Source organism: Lemur catta, chromosome 12 (assembly GCF_020740605.2).
Source record: "Lemur catta isolate mLemCat1 chromosome 12, mLemCat1.pri, whole genome shotgun sequence".
Lineage (NCBI taxonomy): Eukaryota > Metazoa > Chordata > Mammalia > Primates > Lemuridae > Lemur > Lemur catta.
In genome coordinates this window covers 63,783,885-63,805,968 of record NC_059139.1, presented here as the reverse complement: position 1 = coordinate 63,805,968, position 22,084 = coordinate 63,783,885, and the positions used below count along the sequence as shown (strand labels likewise).

At 34.3% G+C, this 22,084-nt stretch overlaps 1 protein-coding gene across 15 annotated transcripts in view; it reads left to right on the top strand.

The window, feature by feature from the left end:
• Positions 1–22,084, top strand: part of MCTP1 (multiple C2 and transmembrane domain containing 1) — a 488,669-nt gene that overhangs the window by 291,605 nt on the left and 174,980 nt on the right. For 7 of the 15 annotated variants that reach the window (XR_006738667.1, XM_045566486.1, XM_045566492.1 and 4 more), the window contains exons 7-10: positions 1,916–1,975; positions 7,360–7,437; positions 11,617–11,787; positions 14,483–14,613. Coding sequence is in view for 14 of the 15 variants with exons in the window: in XM_045566486.1 (XP_045422442.1) it covers positions 1,916–1,975; positions 7,360–7,437; positions 11,617–11,787; positions 14,483–14,613 (440 nt within the window). In the remaining variant the exon portion in view is untranslated. The remainder of the gene's footprint in view (positions 1–1,915; positions 1,976–7,359; positions 7,438–11,616; positions 11,788–14,482; positions 14,614–22,084) is intronic. The other 8 variants (XM_045566489.1, XM_045566488.1, XM_045566496.1 and 5 more) reach the window with 3 other exon arrangements.

Sequence of the window (22,084 nt, the reverse complement as noted above, 5' to 3'; positions counted from 1 at the left end):
CTTTTTCTCTGCATATTTGGCACATAGTTAGGTCAGCACCTTCTGCATTTATCTGAGGAAGATTGGAAAGTAAGGAGTTGGTTCATCTTCAATATCAGTCACCTTAGACCTCCCTAAAACATAAATTAATAACACATTTAAATATTTAATGGTTGTCTTATTTGTTAACTATCTTGAGTCTAGAGCCAAGGCTTTTATCTCCATTAAAGTTGCCTTAACACATTTTACATTAAGATAAAACTCCCTTAGTTACATAACTTGTGTTATTGACTCAGGTTATATAAAGAGAAATTATTTGTATACAGACAGTTCAAGCACTAATTTTTAAATATGATATTTAAAATTTTTTTCTACATGTTGCTAAACATGCTGCTTAATTTAAAAATAGTTGTAAATCAAAGTGAAGAGAATTGACAATTGCAAAGGAAAACATAACTTTTTTCTAAAAGCTAGATTGGGGTTCTTTGAGTTAAAAAAAAAATGGTATAGCATAAAAAAATACTGCAATCATTCCGTCTAAGGGTTGTGCCTCAACATCCAAATGTAAATATATTTTTTAAGAATTTTTGTTAGTTTAGAAACTGATGTGATGATGTCTCAAGTGTGACAGACAAAGGTGTAAATGTAAATGAATTATAACTCTGTAGTGATGGTAAAACAATGTCTTAAATGCAAGACTTTTTTCCAATAACCTCTGACATTAGTCACATTACCTGACCAACCCATAGGCAAGTAACTTGGGAAAATGTAATTGGTTTTGTTAAAAAACAGAGTTCATGTAAAAAGCACAGGTAAGATTGTACAGACAATCTCCGATGTAATCCTAGGTCTAAACTTAAATTATTCAAACTGCTGAACACCCAACAGTATTTTGGCTCATTATTATTTTCTAATATGATTTTTGGTATCATGTTTGGAAGGAGTATGTGTCCCTAACCAAATGTCATTCTAAGTGACTAATCATCAATCAACAAATATTTATTGAGCACCTATCATGCATTAGGCGTGACTGAGGTGCTAGAGCACTGCAGTCTTAGTTACCAACACAAAAATATAGAATAATCAAGGAAGTTGCAAAATGACTTCCTCTTCATCACAATGTCAAAGATTGATGCTTTCCCATAACTATCATCCATTTTTTCATAATTGACACCTAGAGACAGGGTGCAAACTTTAAAGTTTAAAGGAAGTATGTAATTTAGATGTTCTGTTTAAAAATTAACTATTTTTTATTTTCAAAATTTAAATTGGTTTTATTTTATAAAGATCTGAAAATTAAGTAATAAAATATCCAACTTGAATTTATTGCTTTGTTTTTAGCCCAATAACCACTTCTCTTAGTATTTATTTTTTAAAAATTACTTTTGGGGAGCTTAAAGTTAACTAAGTCATTTATATTATACTATATATTATATCATAAGATTAAGAACTTTATGATAGAAAATTTATACCAAATTTAACTAGGTAAATGTTTATAAATAAGACTTCTATAATCATTCCTTAAAAATGCTCTGAAGGTCTGTGTTTAATACAATTATTTTGCTAAAAGGAACAGATATTATCTGCTTCATTTCAAAATCTTAACATGTGCTTAAACAGTTCTACTTTCTATAATGAAACATCAGACTCTGAGATATATTAATGAACAAATAAGACTAAAGAGGTAAGTAGACTCTTAATACAGAAATAATCCTCTTTCAACTTTCCTACCACTGATGTCAGAGATGAATAGGACAAAAACTTTAATTTATCCAAGGGAAGAAAACTTACAGTTTCTAACTATTCCAAGTATTTTTAGGATATGTAATTTTTGGTTTTTTTATTTGCTTTGATTTTATTTGTTTTGATTTAGAATACTAATTAAGTATTCTCCGAAACATCTCAAAATTTAGCTAAATAATTTGTTTGTTTTTAGGAACTCTCAGAAAATGAAGTGGTTGGATCTTATTTCTCTGTGAAGTCTTTCTTTTGGAGGGTAATGTCTAAATACTTTATATTCTTGAATTTTAGTTCTGGATAGTAACTTTGAAAGTTAAATGTGAATTAAGAAATTCACTTTTTAAAATAGGTTCCCAGATAGATGTATTCAGTTGCCTTCTTCATTAACTTTTATTATAAGTCATCTAGATAACTGACTCTTTTATGTCTTCATTTGTAAAAATAAAGAACTTCATATATTAATATTTAATATTTCTTTGAAGTCATTTCTTCATGGGACCAAGTTTATTCCAAATTCTCCATAGCCAGAGGCCCAGGGACCTTCCAGGAATGTGAGGTGATGTCTAAAGGTCTATAAAGGCATTTTTTCCCTCTCTTGTAAAATGGGATTATTTTCTGCTCCATTTCTGTTTGAGAAAAATTTCCTTCTATTACAATGATTTATACTAGATGTATATACTAAATATATACCAGATAATCAGTGTTCTTTCTTTGAAAAGAAATCCTGTGATTTAGAAAACAGCAACTCTGCTTTTAAGTAAGAAAAAATGAAAATTCCACAGATAATTTGTTTTAAATGCCATTGCAATTTAATTTACTCTTTGATGATTTAAGCATAATGAGCTTTGTCATCCACTTTTTCTTTGCTATAATTCTGAATTATGCACAGCACGATTTATTACTAATGTACTTACGAATTTGCCTTTAAAAATTTCCCTCTTTCTTTGAAAATTCACACTTGGTATGTGATTATGTAGCAATTGATACTGCAATGAAAATGCTACACTCTTAGGGCCTTGTCATTTTCCTTTCTTGGTTCCCAAACTGCTTGTGATTAACAACTATCTTTTTCCTTTAGAATTTTAAAATTTGTTGCAGTGTCACTTAAGCAGACTGGCAAGTACCAAATTAAATCATGTATTGACCAGTGAGCAAGTATAAGCCACATCTATTCATCTCTACCTGCTCCAATTTTTTTTACAGCCTTTTATTCTTGTGAGCTTATTTTAATTATTATAGTATCTTCATTTCCTTTCAGTCTACTGTGTAGCTGCCTTCACTGAAGTTACTCTGTATCTTTGCTTAAATAATAATAATAATTCCTCTTATATGTTCATGCATTGTCCATGAACACACTGAAAGATTGCTTTTACATTGTTCAATAACCTTAAATGGAAAATGGCTTTATCCAAAAATTTTTTCACTGTCTTCTTAAGACCCAAAAATATGGCAAATTCACATGGCATACCTTTCTGAGAGCAGAATTTGGGGATGTTCTGTGTTGAGTTTGTTCTATGTGTAGCAAATGTTCAGACTGGTCATTGTCAATGAAGAGTTGCCACCAGGGCCAACTCCATAATTATTAATAATACTTTTTCAAGAGTTTCCCTTTCAAGCAGCTCTCCCAACATCATCTGCTTTCCACTTTGCTACTTCCAAATTAGTTTTCCACTTATTAGTACTTTCCATTGGGTTGTATTCATTCTTAAATATTTAATAACCTTTCTCAATCTCTTGAACTGTCTGATTTTAGAATAACAAATATGCAAGTTTTTTAAAAAAGTTTTTTAAATTTAAGGTACAGTGGTAATGTCTTTTCTGGGCATATGACAACAAACGAGTGACAAATGAATTGAGCCATAAAGGCAGAACCTTTAGGGGACATTTATTTTACCAATGAAGGAACTAAGGCCTACAGAATTGATGTCATTGCCCTGAGGTATGGTGGGGACCAATATTTCTCTCTTTCTGAATGCCATAGAAATGAATGTTGGAAGAACTTAAAGCAGTAGAGGTCCTCTTTGGTTTGATGATGAATATAGATATCATTTATAAGTAGAGCTGCTCCTTAATTATTTGTTTTCTTTTTTTTAATTGAGACCCTTTCAGATTCCTCTTGCAATATGTGACCCTTTTCTTCAGCAGCTCTGTAAGCCACCAATGGACGATGTGTTTGAGGGCCATGAGGTTGCTATGCTTGATGTGCCATTTACAAAAGCAAAAAATCAGTGACCAAGTCTACTTTGGATAAGTATTATCTCTCGTAGTCACCTTCAAAGGTCACTCTGATAACCATTGCTCTTTACCCAAGCCGTATTGTTATTCTGCAGGGAAGATGTAGATGGAAGGAGATTACCCCTGGACATTTTCAAATATGCAAAAAACCTAAATAGCTCAGATAAAATCATGCATGGAGAGTGTGCATGTGCTTTGTAGGTTAAACAGAATGTGATTTGAGAGAAATTCTTATCAGGATTTATAAGGATCAACACATGTCCATGAGATAGAAACTGATTTACATTGAGTGAAACTGTATCCTAGTGAGAACTTGCTTAGCTGGAATGTCAGTGCTATTTGCTGTATCTTAATGTTCTTGAGAGCAAAACAATAGAACAAAAAAACTGAAGTGATACAGAGATATTCTAATTTTCCAAATGCATAACATTTATAATTCACCAAAACACCGTATCTCAGGATACAAAACATTAAGCAGTGGATATGGCAATTACCATGTTTCTCATAAAAACCATAAAAATTATGTGAAATCAAATTGGATTACTCTAATTAAGTCAGAATTTTATGAAGACTTTGACTTCCTATTAAAGGGTGGTAACTTAGTGCAGTGCTTTCAAATATTTAGCACACCTAAGTTTCTTCCTAGTTATCTCCATTGAGTGGACATCTAGACTCCAATAACAAAATTAATTGAAAAAACTCCAATAATATTATAGTTAAAAAAGAGAAATTTTTAATATTTTAAAAATAGAAATGCTGGAATATGCCAAGATCCCTATACAAAAATGGAGAAAAGGATCATAACAGGCAAAGACGACTACATAGAAAAATACAGAACAATTGGAAGTTATGTCAGGGCACTGCCTTATGGTCAGGTCTAGCAAAAGTGTGGCTGAAGGAAGATTGAAGACTAAGAAGAGTTATTGACTTTGTAAAACAAGAATATGATCCCATGCTGAAGTGCTTACATTCTGAACTACTCAACCATGTATAATATATACCCAAGAAAAGTTCACGAATTATTTTCATTTTTAGGTATGAAAATAAGACTTTAAAAATATGTATAACTTTTAACTAAAAGTCTCAAAGATAAATATCTCTGTAAGTCAAACCCAGGACTATTATTCCTTTCACATATCATTAGTAGAAACTTGCAGATTGTGTCAATAAACCATTAAGATCAAATATATATGATGATTTTTTTATTAGTATTTATTTTGAACAAACATAGTAAAAGCTTAAGAACTTTTGGCCACAATTAAAGTTAGAGGGTATAGTTAAAACATCTTAAGTAAACATGAATAGCTTCCTGGCACCATAAGTTGTATCAAGAAGCAATAGAAATACAAAAGAAAATTTAAGGATAAAAACCAGAGGAATTTTTCTAAGGATTATGGTGCCAGGAAACCATCTTCTAAGAAAAAAGGGATCAAAGCTTTATTATTAGATGAGACATTTCAAAGTAGGTTACACAAAGCACCAGGAGGGTTTTCTGTAAAAGCAATCCTGCCTTGTGAGGATGGATAGACTACAGAACAAATGTACTTGTTGGACTTCATCATCCAGGTGCAATTCACTGGAATAAACTCGGCAGGAAAAGGAAAAGATAGATCATGCCTGTGCCTGGGATTGAGCTAATAATTGCTCTACACTCTAGTCTTTGCAGCACAAAACAGTCATTCTAGGCTGTCATTATCTCTTCTTTGTAGCGTCTCAGGGATCATTTGATTAAATAAAAGCACATGCACCCCTGTGCTGAAAATAGAGGAAAGCGCTGACTGCATGCACGGCTTATTGTAAACACACAAGCAATGTCTTTCACTCCAGTTTCAGTGTCTGGGTCTTATTTGGAAGGATTAGGTTGTACACAGGTAATAAAATCCAGGATAACAAAAGCCAAGGATTATTTGTATATAACAGGGAGAGGATCAGTATAACTGTGTTCCCTTAGTCACATGTTAAATCTAAATAGATTTTTTGATTTTGATCTATTTTTAAATCATGATCTAGAATAATAGGACATATCCTATTATTAGTGATCTAGTTTTTCAAGCAATGGAATTAGGAAACTTTTTTAACCAGAATTGAAATATAGAAGTGTTCTCAATTTATATGCTAGATTCTATAACTTCACCACCTTATTAATAGACATTAGACTATAATTTATCATAGACTACAGTTAACTCTCATATTCTTTACTGAATAACATATGCTGGGGTTATTACCACCCACCTACTTTTACTTCCTCTAAGCCTCTGATTAGCCTTTATCAGTGATCTATAACCAAGGATACATTTCATCTAAACAAAAGTATTTTGAAAAATCCTATACCAATTAATTCCTTTTTTTTTTTTTTTTTTGGTACCATGAAATTCTTAGAGCCTGTCCAAAAGAAATGAGATATCATGGGGAAAATCAAGGATTAGGCATCAGCAACCCAGCTCCAAAACTCAGTCTTGCCAGTGTCTACTCTTTGAGTAGAGTTATTTATCTTCTCTGTGCCTTCTTTAGTTTTTTCTATCCTGAAAAACACTGTAGTGTGAAAATGCAAGTAATAACTGTTTGATAAATGTTTTTCCTTCTGTGTGATCTAACCTATCTTTCAGACGGTCCAGATCCCATCCTCCCTGTTCATGCTATTAAAGCTGTTGACTCTCATCTCATCATAATACCATCATTCAAAAACTTTCTCTAGCTGCTCTAGAAGACATTTAATACACACTTTCAGCTCCACCATAATAATTTCTCTCCAGAATTTCTTATTCTGCTGTATCTTTCTTAATCCATGTCTTGCTGCTCTTGCTCTTAGTAGTGAAGAGGTCTTTGGGTTGCATTTTGGTAGCAAAGGGAAGTGTTTCATGGGACCACATTTCTCTGTTATTTTAGAGATATCTCTTTAATCATTTAAAAGATTCACATGTGGGATGCAAGGTTAATATGATCATAGCTATTGATTGTGCATGTAACATTTATTCTTCTGGAGTCTTGTCATCTCTTTTACATTGTAAAAATCTCCAAAAAATATTTGAAGCAGCAGACTTGGAAAAATTATTCTTTCTATGATTTATTTCTTTCTCTTGCTTTATTTCTTTTCTCTGATACACCTATTAACAAAAACTTGAAACCACTTAAGCAGTCTCCATCACCATGTAATCTCTGGGCTTTATCTTCCTGACCACTGCAGCATCATTCTACTAAAGAAAATGGTAGCTGGAAACTATAGAGTTGCATTGGCATTTATCTTCATTGGGCTACAAGACATTTTCTGATGGTGACTTGCAAAACAAGTACATTTTTTTTTCCAAATAATGTCTTTTGAAGAATAATTCTAAATGCTGATCAAAATGAGGGTTAAGAGTGGCACAAAGCTTTCCCATACAGTTCTGATCATTCATTTCCATCCAGACGTGCGGCAGGCCTGTTCTTCCTGTCCTGGGCTTCTGCAGAGCAGAGCTTCAGAGTCCTTATTGCCAAAACACACAAGTAAGTTCAACCATTCCGTTCATTTATTTTTTCTAAGCTTGCATGAGCTGTGAACTCTGAGGGCCAACTCACCTTACTAAAAACCCATTCCCTGTCCTAACCTATTTCATACATATGAAAAGGTATTGGAATCTTGAATTCTTTTTCAAGGAATAATATAAGTAAACTAACACTCTCTTTAAAGTGCCAGCTTATTATCTCTAAAATCTAACTAAAGATCCGTGTTATTGACTAATTGCTTCAGACTCTGAAATTTGTATTGTTACCTGGTATCTTGATATTTTTTATTAATTCTGAACTTGGATGCATATTCCTTTATGAGAGTGAATCTCAAACTTTGGTGTGTATGAGAATTGCGTGGGGAACATGTTGAAATACAGGAGGATCGGGCCCGCAATTTCAGTAAATTGACTTGAGAAAAAAATTAATAAGGGAAGGAAACTTTTTATAATTGTTCAGTAGGCTCCTACTTCTCTCTTTAAATGCTGCAAATATCTAGACCAATCTGCTTTCCTGACCATTAAATTTAGAGGCAGGACTAAAGAAGGACTTAAGTAGTATAAATAATATCTGTGCTAGACAGCAGATAATGTTTATAATTATATTAATTAATTATAGGTATTAGCACATAGGGGAAGGCCAGTGCATATGCACTATATAACTTTTAAAGCAAGGGTTCTCGCACTCGAGTGCTTATCAGAATCACCTGGGGGCTGGTTAAACCAGCATGCTGGGCCCCACCCCCAGAGTTTCAGATGCCTTTGGTCTGCATGGGGCCAAAGGATCTGAATTTCTCACAAGTTCCCAGGTGATGTGGATGCTGCGGTCTATGGACCACGCATTGCTGTACAGAGGAAGGAAACTTTTAAACAGAGCAAGTGACTTGGAACGTATGTTGGAGAACACCAAAATTAGTGGTTTTCAAAGTTTCTTTTAGCTGTGGAATTCTGCTCATCACCACACTTCGGTGAGCTGCCCAGACCTTGATTTTAAAAATAGGTAAAGGTAACAAATGACTATCTTAGGGAAGCTAAATCTTCATTGTTTATGGAATATACTTTTTCCTATGCAGGCCCCCCAACACACAACTTCCCCACCCCCACATATACACACGGAAGAGTGTTCTTAGTATACTCGGGGCCCTGGAGTACAATCTTAAAAGCCAAAGATAAGGAATCTGCATCCCAGAGAGGGAGCAACATGCTCAAGTCACATAGCGAGAAAACTGCTAGAAAGGTGTGAGTGAATATTTATGTTACATGCTTGTCTGTTGGTAGTCTAGTTTCATTTTCTGCTTTCACCTTATAATTTTATTTCAAGTTTCTATTCACACTGAGGCTAAATATGTATCTGTTTCATGACTATGTAGTTACTCAATAAAATCTACAGCTGAATTATGGAGTTTCTTTTGAAAGAGGTACCATTTTGAACAAAAATCATTGAAAAAGAAAAAAGGACTTTAAAAAATTTGAATAGTATGTCTTTGGAAACTTTTTTCCCCTTCTTCTTAGCCTTTTGCACAGGTCACCTTAATTCGCACATACATAGCCCTGTTTTTGTGAAGACATCCTCTCCTTCCTCCTTCTCCTTAGGTGCCCAGGTTGTTTTGGAAATGTTCTTCCAGGTTATGGAAAGGCATTTCATGACAACTAATGGCAGTAGGTAAAGCCTGCATTAGGTTCATTTTATTCTGCGAAAGCATGAAGGATCCCATGGAAAGCATTCTTTCTCCTTCCTCACTCTGTTAGTCAAGTTCATGTTCTTATGTAAAAGCATGAAGAAGGAGCAAGAAAGAAAGGGTTTCAGATATGGTATTGTTAAAGAAACTAGCTTAGCATTGTTAATTGAAGATGCTGGGTAACCTGCACTGTGCCCAACTATTATCTGATGACTTCTATAGAGTGCATAGAAAATAGCATTAAGTATATTCTTCAACAAGCTAAAATATTGTAAATATAAGTATATGAGTACACACATAATAGAAAAGTAAAAGGTGATTTCTTGAATTAGCCATGTAGGAAAATCTATCCTGGAATATCATTTCAAATGTAATCAACTCACTTAGCTGGAGAGTATCCTTTGGCAACATTATATTGAAATCATGATCACATTTAAACCTGTGAAAGAGTCTCTGCCCTAAACACCTATGTTGGGAGAAACTCAGAAATCAAGGTCAGAAATACAGGAGTTCTAGTCACACATCCACCATTCATGACCCCAACCACTCTAAGCCTTAAGTCCATCATCAGTAAAATGGGGTAAGAGGCTGTGCCTCCTACCTCATAGGGTTTTAGTTGAAACCAAATGATATAATGTACATATACACACTTTTAAATTCTAAGCACCATATAAGTGGGCAGCCATTAACTCCTTGGTCTTTGCTAAAATAATTTCTTCTTACTTGCCACAATATTTGTTTTCTTTCTTTCCTTTGTTGCCACTCATATGCCTTAAAAAAACCTTCTGATCCGAAGTTTAGAATCTGATTCTTTGGATTCTGCTGTTAGAGGCAGTTTCAACAGCAGCAAAAGTGGTTGAATCAATCACACACCAAAATCTATTGCTGCACCATAGAATAATAAGTAGCATGAAATCATAGAACTAAAAAAAGACCTTGACCATCATTTGGTGCAATGAATTCCAAGCAATTATTTTGATGGGAGAAGCCCTTTGTTCAAATAAAATCCAGTGTGGAAACCCAATATAGAGATGGGAGCAGAGGGGCTCTAGCTGAAGTGGGCATGGAGTTCCGAGGAACTTGCAGGTGCTCCATGAACTCTCCCTTGGACTTCAGAACACTCGTGGACACATAGCTCCTGAGGCTCACAGAGGTGAGGGGTGCATAGGCAAAGTCCTGCATTGATACTAACAAGGCAGAGCCACCAAGTGATGTTCAAAATTTTCTGTTCGACAAGACAGGGAAATATGCAATGTGATTTAGAAAGATTATTATTGAAATATTCAAATATTAGAGGCACTATCTTTTGAAGAATGTGGTTTTCACTTTCCTAATAAAACACCCTGAAATGCATGACTTTTGATGATGACAGCTAAAAATGTCTATGGTATTCCTATGCTGTGGAAAAGGCAGGAAGTCAAAGTTGGAGGGGGAATTAGATAAAATAGGCTGTAACTTTATAACATTAATGTAGAAGAGATTAGGCAGAAAGTAGGGCTAATTTATAATTCAGAAGCGTACTTTGAGGTTCAGAGTAATGTCAAATTTCCTCATGAAATGACTGTAAGTGGAAAAAATGCTTGATAATATGAAGTGATAACTTTTATAGTACTGCTTGATGCTGAATCGAGACTGCAAATGTTTTAACATTTACTGCTTTCTCTGGCTTGTTTTATATACTGTTTAGTTCAAAAAGATTATATGGACATTTTTAGTTAAAAAATCTGATTTTGTTCACTGGCTTAAATATTGTGGTTTAAAATTGAACATAATAAAAATCATTGAAGAAAACATTCAAATATTGGAATGTGAAATAAATCCAGAAATATACTTGCCAATATAAATCACATCTATAATTTTTACATTAATTTTAAATATTTGTGATGCAAGTTTCAAGCATAAGTAAGACGTCTTGGGTGGGGATATTGATTTTGTTTTCTGTTCCGTGGTACTTTAAATCGTTCTTTAGTGAGGTGAAACCCAATTATTCCTAATGTATCAAGAAAAAAGTTTTTAAATTATCCGGATACTACTTGCAGCTAATCTTACAACTAAAAACCACCTGTAAAATCCATCTGTAACACAAAAAAGCGATCTTCAAAAACCATAAAGAGTTAAAAGTTAAATACCACAGTGTGAATGAGGCCTTTGATATTTATAATATTTATTTTATGCATATTTTGACACAGGCTTATTTGACACATATGCAAATATTCTTTGATGTTCTTGAAGTACCTACATGTTATAATTTTAAGAGTTGAAAAGCTAGACTGTATTTTTAGTACTCATCTATTTTATACCAGCATATTTATCATAATTTCACAATTTGTTAATAATTTTATAATAAATAATACTCCATAAATTACTTTTATTTTTAAAAAATTGTAACTGCCTATTCTTTATTTTTTTGGAAAACTATAAAAACAGAGGAAAAGGTAATGCCAAATGAGGTATTTGGGTTTAAAACACAATAACCTAATTCTGTTTTCCTTTGCCAAAAGTTTCAGACCCAAAGTTTACGTCTGTCAGACCTACACAGAAAATCACATCTTTGGAGAGGAATAGTCAGCATCACCTTGATTGAAGGGCGAGACCTCAAGGCCATGGATTCCAATGGGTTGAGTGACCCCTATGTGAAGTTCCGGCTTGGGCATCAGAAGTACAAGAGCAAGGTAGCCACATCTCTGTTGTGTTCCTGTCCACATTTGGAAGACATTGGTTGGTTAATAGCTATGCTTTGGGAAATGAAAAACACTAGGTAAATTTTTATAATGCTTAATAGAACTTCTTCGAACATCATGTCAGAAAATAAGACCAACAATTGTATTACATTTCTTACTGTATGTGGTGAGTGACCTTGGGTAAACTACTTAACTTCTCTATGTCTCAATTTCTTCATCTGTAACACAGGAATAGTGGTAGAAACCATCTCTTGGCATAACTATGAGGATTAAAACAACAACAATTCAGAAAAAACATAGTTGATGCCTGGCACATAAAGTGCTCAAAGAGTATTGGCTACTAATATTATTATAGGTAGTGCTAATATCAGTACTACAAATAACAGTATTTTATATGCCATAAAATTCTTTGTACATTATTCTGAAGCATTTTATTCAACCTAAGTTGGACCAATGCAAATTGCAAATTTTTAAATTTATTTGGAAAACAAAGGGCCAAATTCTTCCTGCCACTATAAGCAAAGTACCATGGAACAAGTTACTTTGTTCCTCCATGCCTCAATTTCCCCATTTGTAAAGATGACAATTAAAAGAATACCTACCTAACAAAGTTATTGGGAAGATTAAATGAATATAAGTGTTGCATGTAAAGGCCTTAGCATACTGCCTGGCCCATCACAGACACTCAGTAAATGTTAATAGCAGAAGGAAAAGGAGTAGTGACAATAGTAGTAATAAGTATATTGTGTAGTGACAATTACATTAATAGTAATAATATAATAAATAATAATATATGAGTGATAGAAGTCATAATAATTAGTAAAGGTCATAGTAGTCATAACCATATTTTGGGCACATGTCTTACCTGTGCTATATTCAACTATGACCTCTTTTCTGGTCAGTTTTTATAGCCGGCATTCATAGATGTCTTAGGACAACTGATCATATCCATCCTGTATTCAAGATCACATTGCATTTTGATGAGAATTCTTTCACCTTGGTGTCATCATTTTTGTGTATTTTTGATAACCGTCCTGATTGGGTTCCTTCCAGCCCAGGAAGTTTTCATCAGTACTTAAGATAGTTAGAAATCTTACAGAGCTGATTCGTTAGCGGGCGGCAAGCACTGCTAACAGGCTGATTGGTTACCATACGGAGTGCCCACATGGAAAGGGAAGACATCAATTTAATATCAAGGAAATCATATGGAAAAGACAATCCTACAAAAGAAAAACAAAAAGTCTGTTTATGGCTAGATAAGAAAGACAGACCACACCCCAAAATACCATAGGAATGCATCTGAGCCCAATTATAAGACATTTGAATTATCATAGCATTTATTGAATGCCATGATTTTTTTCCACCATTGGACTTAATAACGTATTTTAAAGTAGCTACTGATTCCAAAAATAGGTACCTATGGCCACTTCTATCTTGTACTTTCTCAATTAACATCATTTTCATGTTCTAGTAGGCTTAAAACATTACTTATTTTTATAGTTCTGCTCTTTAGGTATGAAATATGAAACCCAGCTATGGACACGTGTCTCTCTTTGCTCTTTCTTTCCATGATCTATTGCTGATTAATTTCAGATTATGAACTTTAAAAATTGTGATTCATTTGCATTACCTTTGCACATAACATACTTCATTGCTTTCAAACTCTTTACATCTGAAGATCTGTCTGTCATACATTAAAAAGGGAAAAGGCCACTGTACACCCTCCTGCTAAAAAGAAAGAACAGGGTAACAAATATGAGTGTTGTTTAACCCAGTGGTGAATGGAATTTTAAAACACATCAATACAGGTTACTTTGTTCATTGATTCTACCAGGTGTCTTATCTGAATACTGAAAGATACAAAATTGCACTTTAGATAAGAGATCTTTCTTGTATATGCAACATGAAGAATATACATATCTATATGTATGTATACACCCATATATACTCACATATACTCATTTATCAATTTACAAACATTTCTGGCATATGGTTTTGGGGGAAGAGTCCTGAAGCTCTAATCAAAGACTTTGGGAGTTACAGTCTAGATACCAAAACACATCAACCTTAGGTGGGTCACTTAAACTCTAGGTCTCAGTTTCTCTATAAAATGGGAATAGTAGATCAGTGCTATAATTCTAAAGTAAAAGTACGCCTGACCACCCCAAAGCTACTTACATTTCCCTTCTGTTCCTTTAGAACTTCATAGTCTGTTTTTCATGTGCTCAGCTCAGGATTCCAGTGTGTGGGGGGAGCAAGAACAATAACAGCAAAGAAACTCTGGGTATCCTCATCATCTTTTATTATGAAATAACTTACTGTGACTTGTGTCTTCATGCATTAACTGTGATTATGTGAAACAAATGCTGGGATTTCACAGGGAGCTATTTCATTTATACACTATTTACCTTTTCTATGTAATTTATATTTCTCATCTGTTATTTAAGATAGTCAAGGGGTGCCTTTTGATTTTCAGGACATGTCCTTCAGGGCCCATGTAGGAATTATGCAGTAAAGATGCCGGAGATCTAAGGCCTCATTTCCATTATTTCTAGAATGTTCTGTTCAGATAGCACACTGACATTCTTTTTCAAATACTGTAGTACCTAAAATTTGATTTATTGTCTCGAACAATTTTTTTTAAAGCTGCTATCGGTAAGACAGTAATGAATTTTTGGTTTTCCAGATTATGCCAAAAACTTTGAATCCTCAGTGGAGGGAACAATTTGATTTTCATCTCTATGAAGAAAGAGGAGGAATCATTGATATCACTGCGTGGGACAAAGATGCTGGTAAAAGGGATGATTTCATTGGCAGGTTTGTACAAGTTGGTATTTTTGGTTCACCCTAGAGAGAGTGAATTTTTGTTAAGGGAATATTTACTTTAAGTCTGGTTGTTGTATGTGATCTGTACTGTCGAAGAAAGAGATCTTACCATGGTAAGGCAAAACTGAAAAATAGATTCAAAAACTGACCAGTAGGTGGCAGTTTTGACCAGTTGATGGACACAGGCTCTCTGAATTTGATATCCAGAATTTTCTCCAGATGTCAGAAACATTGTGCATTAAAGTTATGGGAGTTGAGAAAGAGGAATTTCATCTGATATAAGATACATACAGGAACAAAGAGCATATTCATAGTCTGTAAAGTGATCTTAGATAATATTTATTTTCATAAAGCATATTGTGACCATAAAATGGATTATTTTCAACAACTCCCTACAAGGTAGAGCATCTTTATAATCTCTTAGGAGTCCATAAATCTGCAAAGAGTTCCCAAGTTTTAGTAGAAGCATGTAAGTGAGGCAGATCCGTGTTAATCTGATAATGCATTGAACAAAGGAGTATTCTGAGGCTTAGATGACATTTTCCCACAAAGTCAAGGTTATTTGAATGAATACTTGAATCATATGAATTGTTCTTATTTCAAAGCCTATTTTTATATTTCTCAATAGCTACGTATGTGTCGTTGTAGCAAAAACACATTGAAACCTGCCAATACTGAGATTAAAGCATGGTGTACCGAAGAATTTGTTCATTTAAAAAAAATATTTCTTTGTTGTAGTGCACATGAATTCCAAGTCTCAAAACATACAGCCTGAGGAAAATTCATGCATGTTAATGGTAAAGGGAATTTTACTCTAGAAAAGTAAGAACAGGAATCCAATCCAACATATTTATCTCTTCATTTTTTTGTGATTCTGGTATGTCTTAAGCAATAGTGTTCTTCATAAGATTATAAAGTAAGAGGTCAAAGATGAGCTTCATTTAACTTTTAATATTTTACTTATAAAATGAAATTGGAAAAACACCACTGTAATCTAATCCTATGTTATATTTCAATCCTTTTTAAAGTGTTGGCCTTCATTGCATATTTTTTCCCTTCCTTAAAACATGATTTTCAGAGTTGTCTTAAAATTTTTATCTTGTTCTCTTTGGGATATACCACTAGCTTAAATAGTGGTTTACATCTGTTAATACTTGAAATACACTTCATTATAATTATATATTCACAATTCTCTCTCCCTCAATAGACTATAAGCTCTTTCAAGTAGATTCTACCTAGCTATTCCTAGAACAATTAATTTATTTTCATAATTTATAGAAACACTAGTTTTATTTGGTGACCACAGGATAATAAGAATGGTGGTCATGTGAAACTTGCTATCTGAATCTCATTACTTTGTATAAAAACCTTATAAAATAATGAAGGAGCCCACATTCTAAAATATACTGGCTTTCTGTACTTCTAGGCACATATTACATAAAGTCCTTCTTACTCCTTTTTCTCCTTTTTTTTTTCATAATGACAGATGTCTTTTGTGTATTTTTTTTCTTTGGGAAGAATTTCCAAATTTAGAAGTTATGAAAATTTCTCAGCCCATTTGGTACTGACCTTTCCCTTTTCCTCACTTGATAATATTAGGAGTTCTTCAAGGGCAGAAATGGTTGGCAGAGGGGTAGACCTGTTTCTCTCACTTCACCTTGTTTCTAAGGGTTTGTTCACATTTCAGCAAATTTTGAGAGAACAGTGACAAATAGCTGGATAGAAGATCATAGGGATTGCTCTAGATACCTGTGGAAGCTAAGAAAGTCTTATGAAGTTTGGAAAAATAGAATAAATCCACTTTTGATCATATGCCAAACATAGCTGTCTATTTAAGCTCAAGTTTTATTTTTTATTATTTTTTATTTTTATGAGAAGCTCAAGTTTTAGAGCACAGGTGTAGACAAGACAACTCTTTAGTATCAGTTCAAACTGATTTACCCAATGAAGGGAATGAGTGTTGAATTTTGAGATAATCAAAGATAGGCAATAGAAACGTGTTGCACACTACTAATTTAACAGAGATGCCTGTCGCAGAAAAAGGAAATGACTATGGTGAATCATCATTTCAAATTTATTTGATGTCCAGACAGCACCGGAAATCTTGTTGTCTAACTTTGTGCTTGTTAAGTTGTACTTTAAACACTTCCTGTCACTGAAAACAATATAGTAATATTATTATACCTAAGAATCAAGTAAGTTGTGTTTATTTATCTGAAGGTTGAATAGTAACAGTAGAGATGATGCAGATTATAACAGAATTACTAAACTCCTAGAATAGTTTAGAAGTGAATTGACTTACCTTCCAATTAAATTTGAGTTCTCAGAGTAAAGTAACAAGAGTAAGGCTGTCATTGTGACCTTCTGTCTTCTTTTGCCAGCTATCATTGCAGCATTCTATGTCTATTAATTTAGAAATTAGAGACTATTCTGAGAGTTGGCTGGTGGGTACTAAGTAAATTTAAAGTTGGTCATGGAGGGTAATACTATTCCTTCAATGGCTGATAAGTTTTTTAAAGGGTACTGAGTCCCAAATTTGAGAACACTTGTATGAATTAGATTATCTATATAGACCAGATTCTTATGCTATGGTTTTGTTATTATCCACTTTATTTTCCATTTTTGATCATGTATAATGATTTTTGAAAATGTGTTTTGTAAATGCAAACTCAGTAACAGGATATTCTTGTTTGTTTCATAATAAAAACAAGACTGGCTATGAATGAAGGAACCACTTGCAAATCTGGAGTGTTGAAACAATTAAAACTATTTTATCACTGAACATTACCCACTTCCATTCTTACTTGAACCCGCTCAGCCAGGCTTTTTCCCTGAGCAGTCCACTAAAACTGCTCTTGTCAAGGTCACTGGTGACCACCATGTTGTTAAATCCAATGGCCAGTTTTCAGTCTTCATCTTCTCCTGACCCAGCAACATGATAGACTCATCTAATCACTTCCTTACCTTGAAACACATTTCTCATTTGCCTTCCAGGACTCTGCACTCTCCTTGTTTTCTTCTTACCTCATTGCATGCTACTTTTTGGTCTCCATCACAGATTTTTCTTCATCTCTCTTATATTGTAGTTTTAGAGAGCCTTAGAGCTCACTCTTTGGGCATCTTGCTCCCATGGTGACTTCATCCTTTTCTATGCTTTCCACACTATCTATAGGTTGACAACTACAAATGTACAGTTCCACTCTATAACTCCTCTCTGAACTCCAGATTCCTATATCCAGCTGCTAATTCGATGTTACTACTTGAATGTCTAATAGGTTTCTCCAGTTTAGCATGTCCAGAGCTAAACTTCTGACCTCTGGCCCCTCTTCTTCCTTCAGCCTTCTCCCTTGTCTGTTGCCAACACCAAAAATCTTAGAGTTGTTTTTAATTACTTTCTTTCTCTCACTCTCATCAAATCCGTCAGCAACCTGGTAACTTTTCCTTCAAAGCGAATTCAGAATTCACTACCTCTCATCTCTAGCATTATAATTCTGGTTGAAGCCACCATTAGCTTTCATGTGACAATAGCAACAGCCTCTTGTTCTTCCTTCCACACTTCCCCTCCCACAACAGTCTGTTTCCAATATAGCAGCCAGAGTCATATTTTTAAAATGCAAATAAAATAATTTAACTCTTCTGCTCAAAACTCTTCAATTGTTTTGCATGGTAATCTGGGCAAAACCAAAGTCCTTACAGTGGCCTATAATGGTCTGCAGGGCACGGCCCTGCTACCCTCTACCCTGAAATTCTGCTCTTCCACCTCCCCCTCCTTCTGCTCTCTTCCAGTCATGCTGTCCTCTTGCTGTTCCTCAAGCACACCTGACACCCTTCTACCCCAGGGCCTTTCCCTCCATCCGGCACACTCTTTCTTCAGGGATCCACCTGCTTGCCTTGCTTCTTCATCTTCTTTAGGTCTGTGCACAAATATCACATCAGGGAGGCATCCATACCAAGTCTATTTAAAATTGAACCTCCTTTCCTTGGCATTCCCTTTCCCCTGATCTGCGGTGTGTTCTCCATATATGTAAGCACCATTTGATAAACAATGCTTCTTATTTATTTTCCCTCACTGGAATGTAAGCTCCACGAAGGCAGGGGTTCTTGAGTGTTTTGTTCACTGTAGCATCCTCAATACCTAGACTAGTATCTGACACATAATAGGTACTCAGTAAATATTTGCTGGGTTTGTACATAAATACCTGAAGCTTGATGTAATACTGGAAGTTATGGCTCTTTGTTCTCTGAATGCAGACTGATCTGACATCATGTGTTAATGAAAAGGCAATTAGAAGAACATGACTTAGTGGAAGGTACAAAGTTTCAGTGTAATTGTGGAAAGATGTTTGAGTATGATGCCAAAGAAGAGAATTAATGTGTTAAAGTATAAAAATGTCTAGTCCTTATTCTTAAAAAATAATAAATTGTTACATTTGGGGGAAAATAGCCTATACATTTACCAAGATGCTTACATCGTAACTTTTTATCATCATGATACCCACGTTGTCAAATTTTACACAAAAATAAACTTACCATGAATGGAAAGAAAGAATAATAATGATACTTTATAGGGCCCTACTACATACATTAGCTCAACACTATGGGGTAACAAGGGTGCTTCATATTATACCAATTTTGCAGATGAAAATAGTGAGGCCAAAGGAGGTTAAGAGGTTGCTTGGCTAGTATGCAACTAGGGTAATTGATCTGAGGCTCAAACCCAGGACTCCTGACCCTAAAGTCCATGCTTATTTCACCACAGTCTTGTATTTAACGTGTTTTCTTGAAGCCATTGAGTGCTCAATAAAATGCCAAGTACCCAGTAAACCAACTTAGGTGATGCACACCATATTGCAAGTTTGAACAACAAATTTTACCTGTCGCTGAACTACAAATTTCAAGTGAAGGTGAAATAATGTTAATCTGCATGTAATTATTTAACTTTCTGATCACCTGCATTTTGGCAGGCAAGACGGACTGCCACCTTTACGATAATCAGCTAATAAATCCTCATGATTGTTACACTTTTATGCAGAGCAGTAATCTGAACAAATTGGCTGCTGACAGCTGCAGTAAATTGCCAAGAATGAGTGCTGTCAGAGAACAAGTTGTTTTTATGAACGCGCCGAATAAGTAAATTCTGTGTCATGCAATTTTATTCAGTTGGAGTTATTTGCAACCCAATATAGCAAGATTTATAGCATTATTTATTAGTGTGCAAAATGCTTGTTTATCTTTAAAGTGGCATTGATTTGGGGTACATATATTTTAAGTTGGTGAATTGCTACTGACTTTATTTGTTGCATTGTTCTCAGGGCCTAGGCATTGGTACTACCCACAGCACCATGCTACAAATGTAAGCTTGAATAGAGAGCTTAATTTTAACAACATTTTTATTAATGATATATGATAAGAAAAACACTCTAAAATGATGAGTTCTGGATGAAGAACAAATGCTTTCAAATTCTAAAACCGTATGAATAAATCTATGGCTCTGTATTTAATGCTGAGGAGAAGGCAATGTGGAATGTGTAGATGCACTCAAGTGTGTTCAGGTTTAGTATGGAAAAAGAGGAAAACAACCTTGACTGTGAATCTTAACCAAACTTAATGATTTTTTAAGGTTGAGAGCCAATGCATTTGAGCACTCGACACTCTATAGATTCTGATTTGAAATGTTTCTTATTTGTGACACCAAAACTACAATGATTCTTTTACTTTCCACATAAAAAAGAGCAGGAACAATACTGCTTCATTATTAATTTGAAAATACAGAAAATTCTAAACTGAAGGGAGTTTATTAAAATGAAATCATTATATTTTATTATTTTTCTTACTAAAGATTGAGTGAAGTATTTCATTAGGGAGTTAGACAATATTTAAATAAAGAATAGAGTATGTCGTTGATTTTTTTTGTCTTGGTTTTTCATAAATTTAAACTAAACCAAATATATTAAGATTTTAATCCCTGTTTTTTCTTCTGATGATTTTCTCAGAAAGTTTACACTTATTGTGATATTTCTTAAATAACTGGAAAAGTTTCCAAAGACAGTTTCCATACACCGCTGTATGTATATTAAATAGTTTACCTTCAAGTCAATGAACAGGAAATTATACAAGTTTGCAGAAGTATGCTCCGATAAAGCAGTCTCCCCAAAGACAGTTGAACAGTGACAGCTTCTGACAACAGAAAGGCAGTAGGAGCATTTGCCTTTTGTAATGTCAGAGATAGAGTAAAAACTTCTGCATAATCATGGAACTTGAAAACACTTTAGCTGTTACATATTGAATTCTTTAAAATGTAGACATTCTAAGGAGTTATGTAATATATTAATTTATAATATAATGTTCTAAAATATTATGCATCATTATACTAATATAAAGTAGTTGTCACATATCAAGAAATCTGAAAACCTTAATAAAATTTATTGTTAAATTTATTAAAAATTATGTAAAATTTTGTTTTCAAAAATCTGCCCACCTGCATAGGGGCTTGTTTTCCTATTCCGAAGGTGGCATGTTTAAGTGTCTTGCTAATCATGACAGCTTCAAAATATCACGAGCTAATACTTTAAGACATAACATACATTTAGAAGTTCATTGTTAAAGAGAGCAGATGTAAATTTCTATTGCACATATTCTGCTTGATGATTTAGGATTGTTTTGGCTGAATTCTTGCTTGATCTGATCCTACCACCGCTGGGCTGGGAGTCATAACGTGACTGCCACAGAACTCAAGTGGACTGAAAGTGTTGGCTCTGTACATTCTTGTTTATCATTGCTGTTCACTTGTGCTTGTTCAATTAGCATTATCTTCAATCCACAGTTCCTTTGCTGGGCTCTTTTAAAGCCAGTTGTCCATTTTGTGAGGATTAGTTTAGTTAAAACTGGATTATATAATCCGTAAATCCACTTAACAGGGCATGTATGCTCTGCAATTCAGAGGAGGCAAGTGAGCACAAAAGGGTCCCACTGTCAGCCCCTTCGTGTTACGCAGCTCCTGCGCTTCCCTCTAAACACTTGAGGCCATCTGTGACGTTGTGGATGAGTGGGCAACCTGTGTTGATAATGCATATGTCAAATATTGATGAGGCTTGATTTCTGGCTTATTTTTAAATTAAAAATAATTCCAAAAACCTTACTCCCTGTACCCCAGGAGACTCGTATGTTTACACCCAGGGTGCTGATCACAAGACTATTTCTTCTGGAAAGAAATGGTGTTGGTCATTGGTTCAGGGAGGGCAGATGGAAAGGCAGGGGAGAAAAAAGGAGATAAGAACTCTGCAATTTTTTTCCTTCAACTCTTAGGGGGAAATGTCACTAAACAAAGATGTCAATATTCCTTTCATGTGGTTACACAATTCAAATGTCTGTGTGTGTGTATTTTTTAAGTGCAAAGGACCTTAAGCTCTGATATGGGAGTTAGGAAATGTGATTCAAGTTCTTGCCATTACTTAATTTCTCT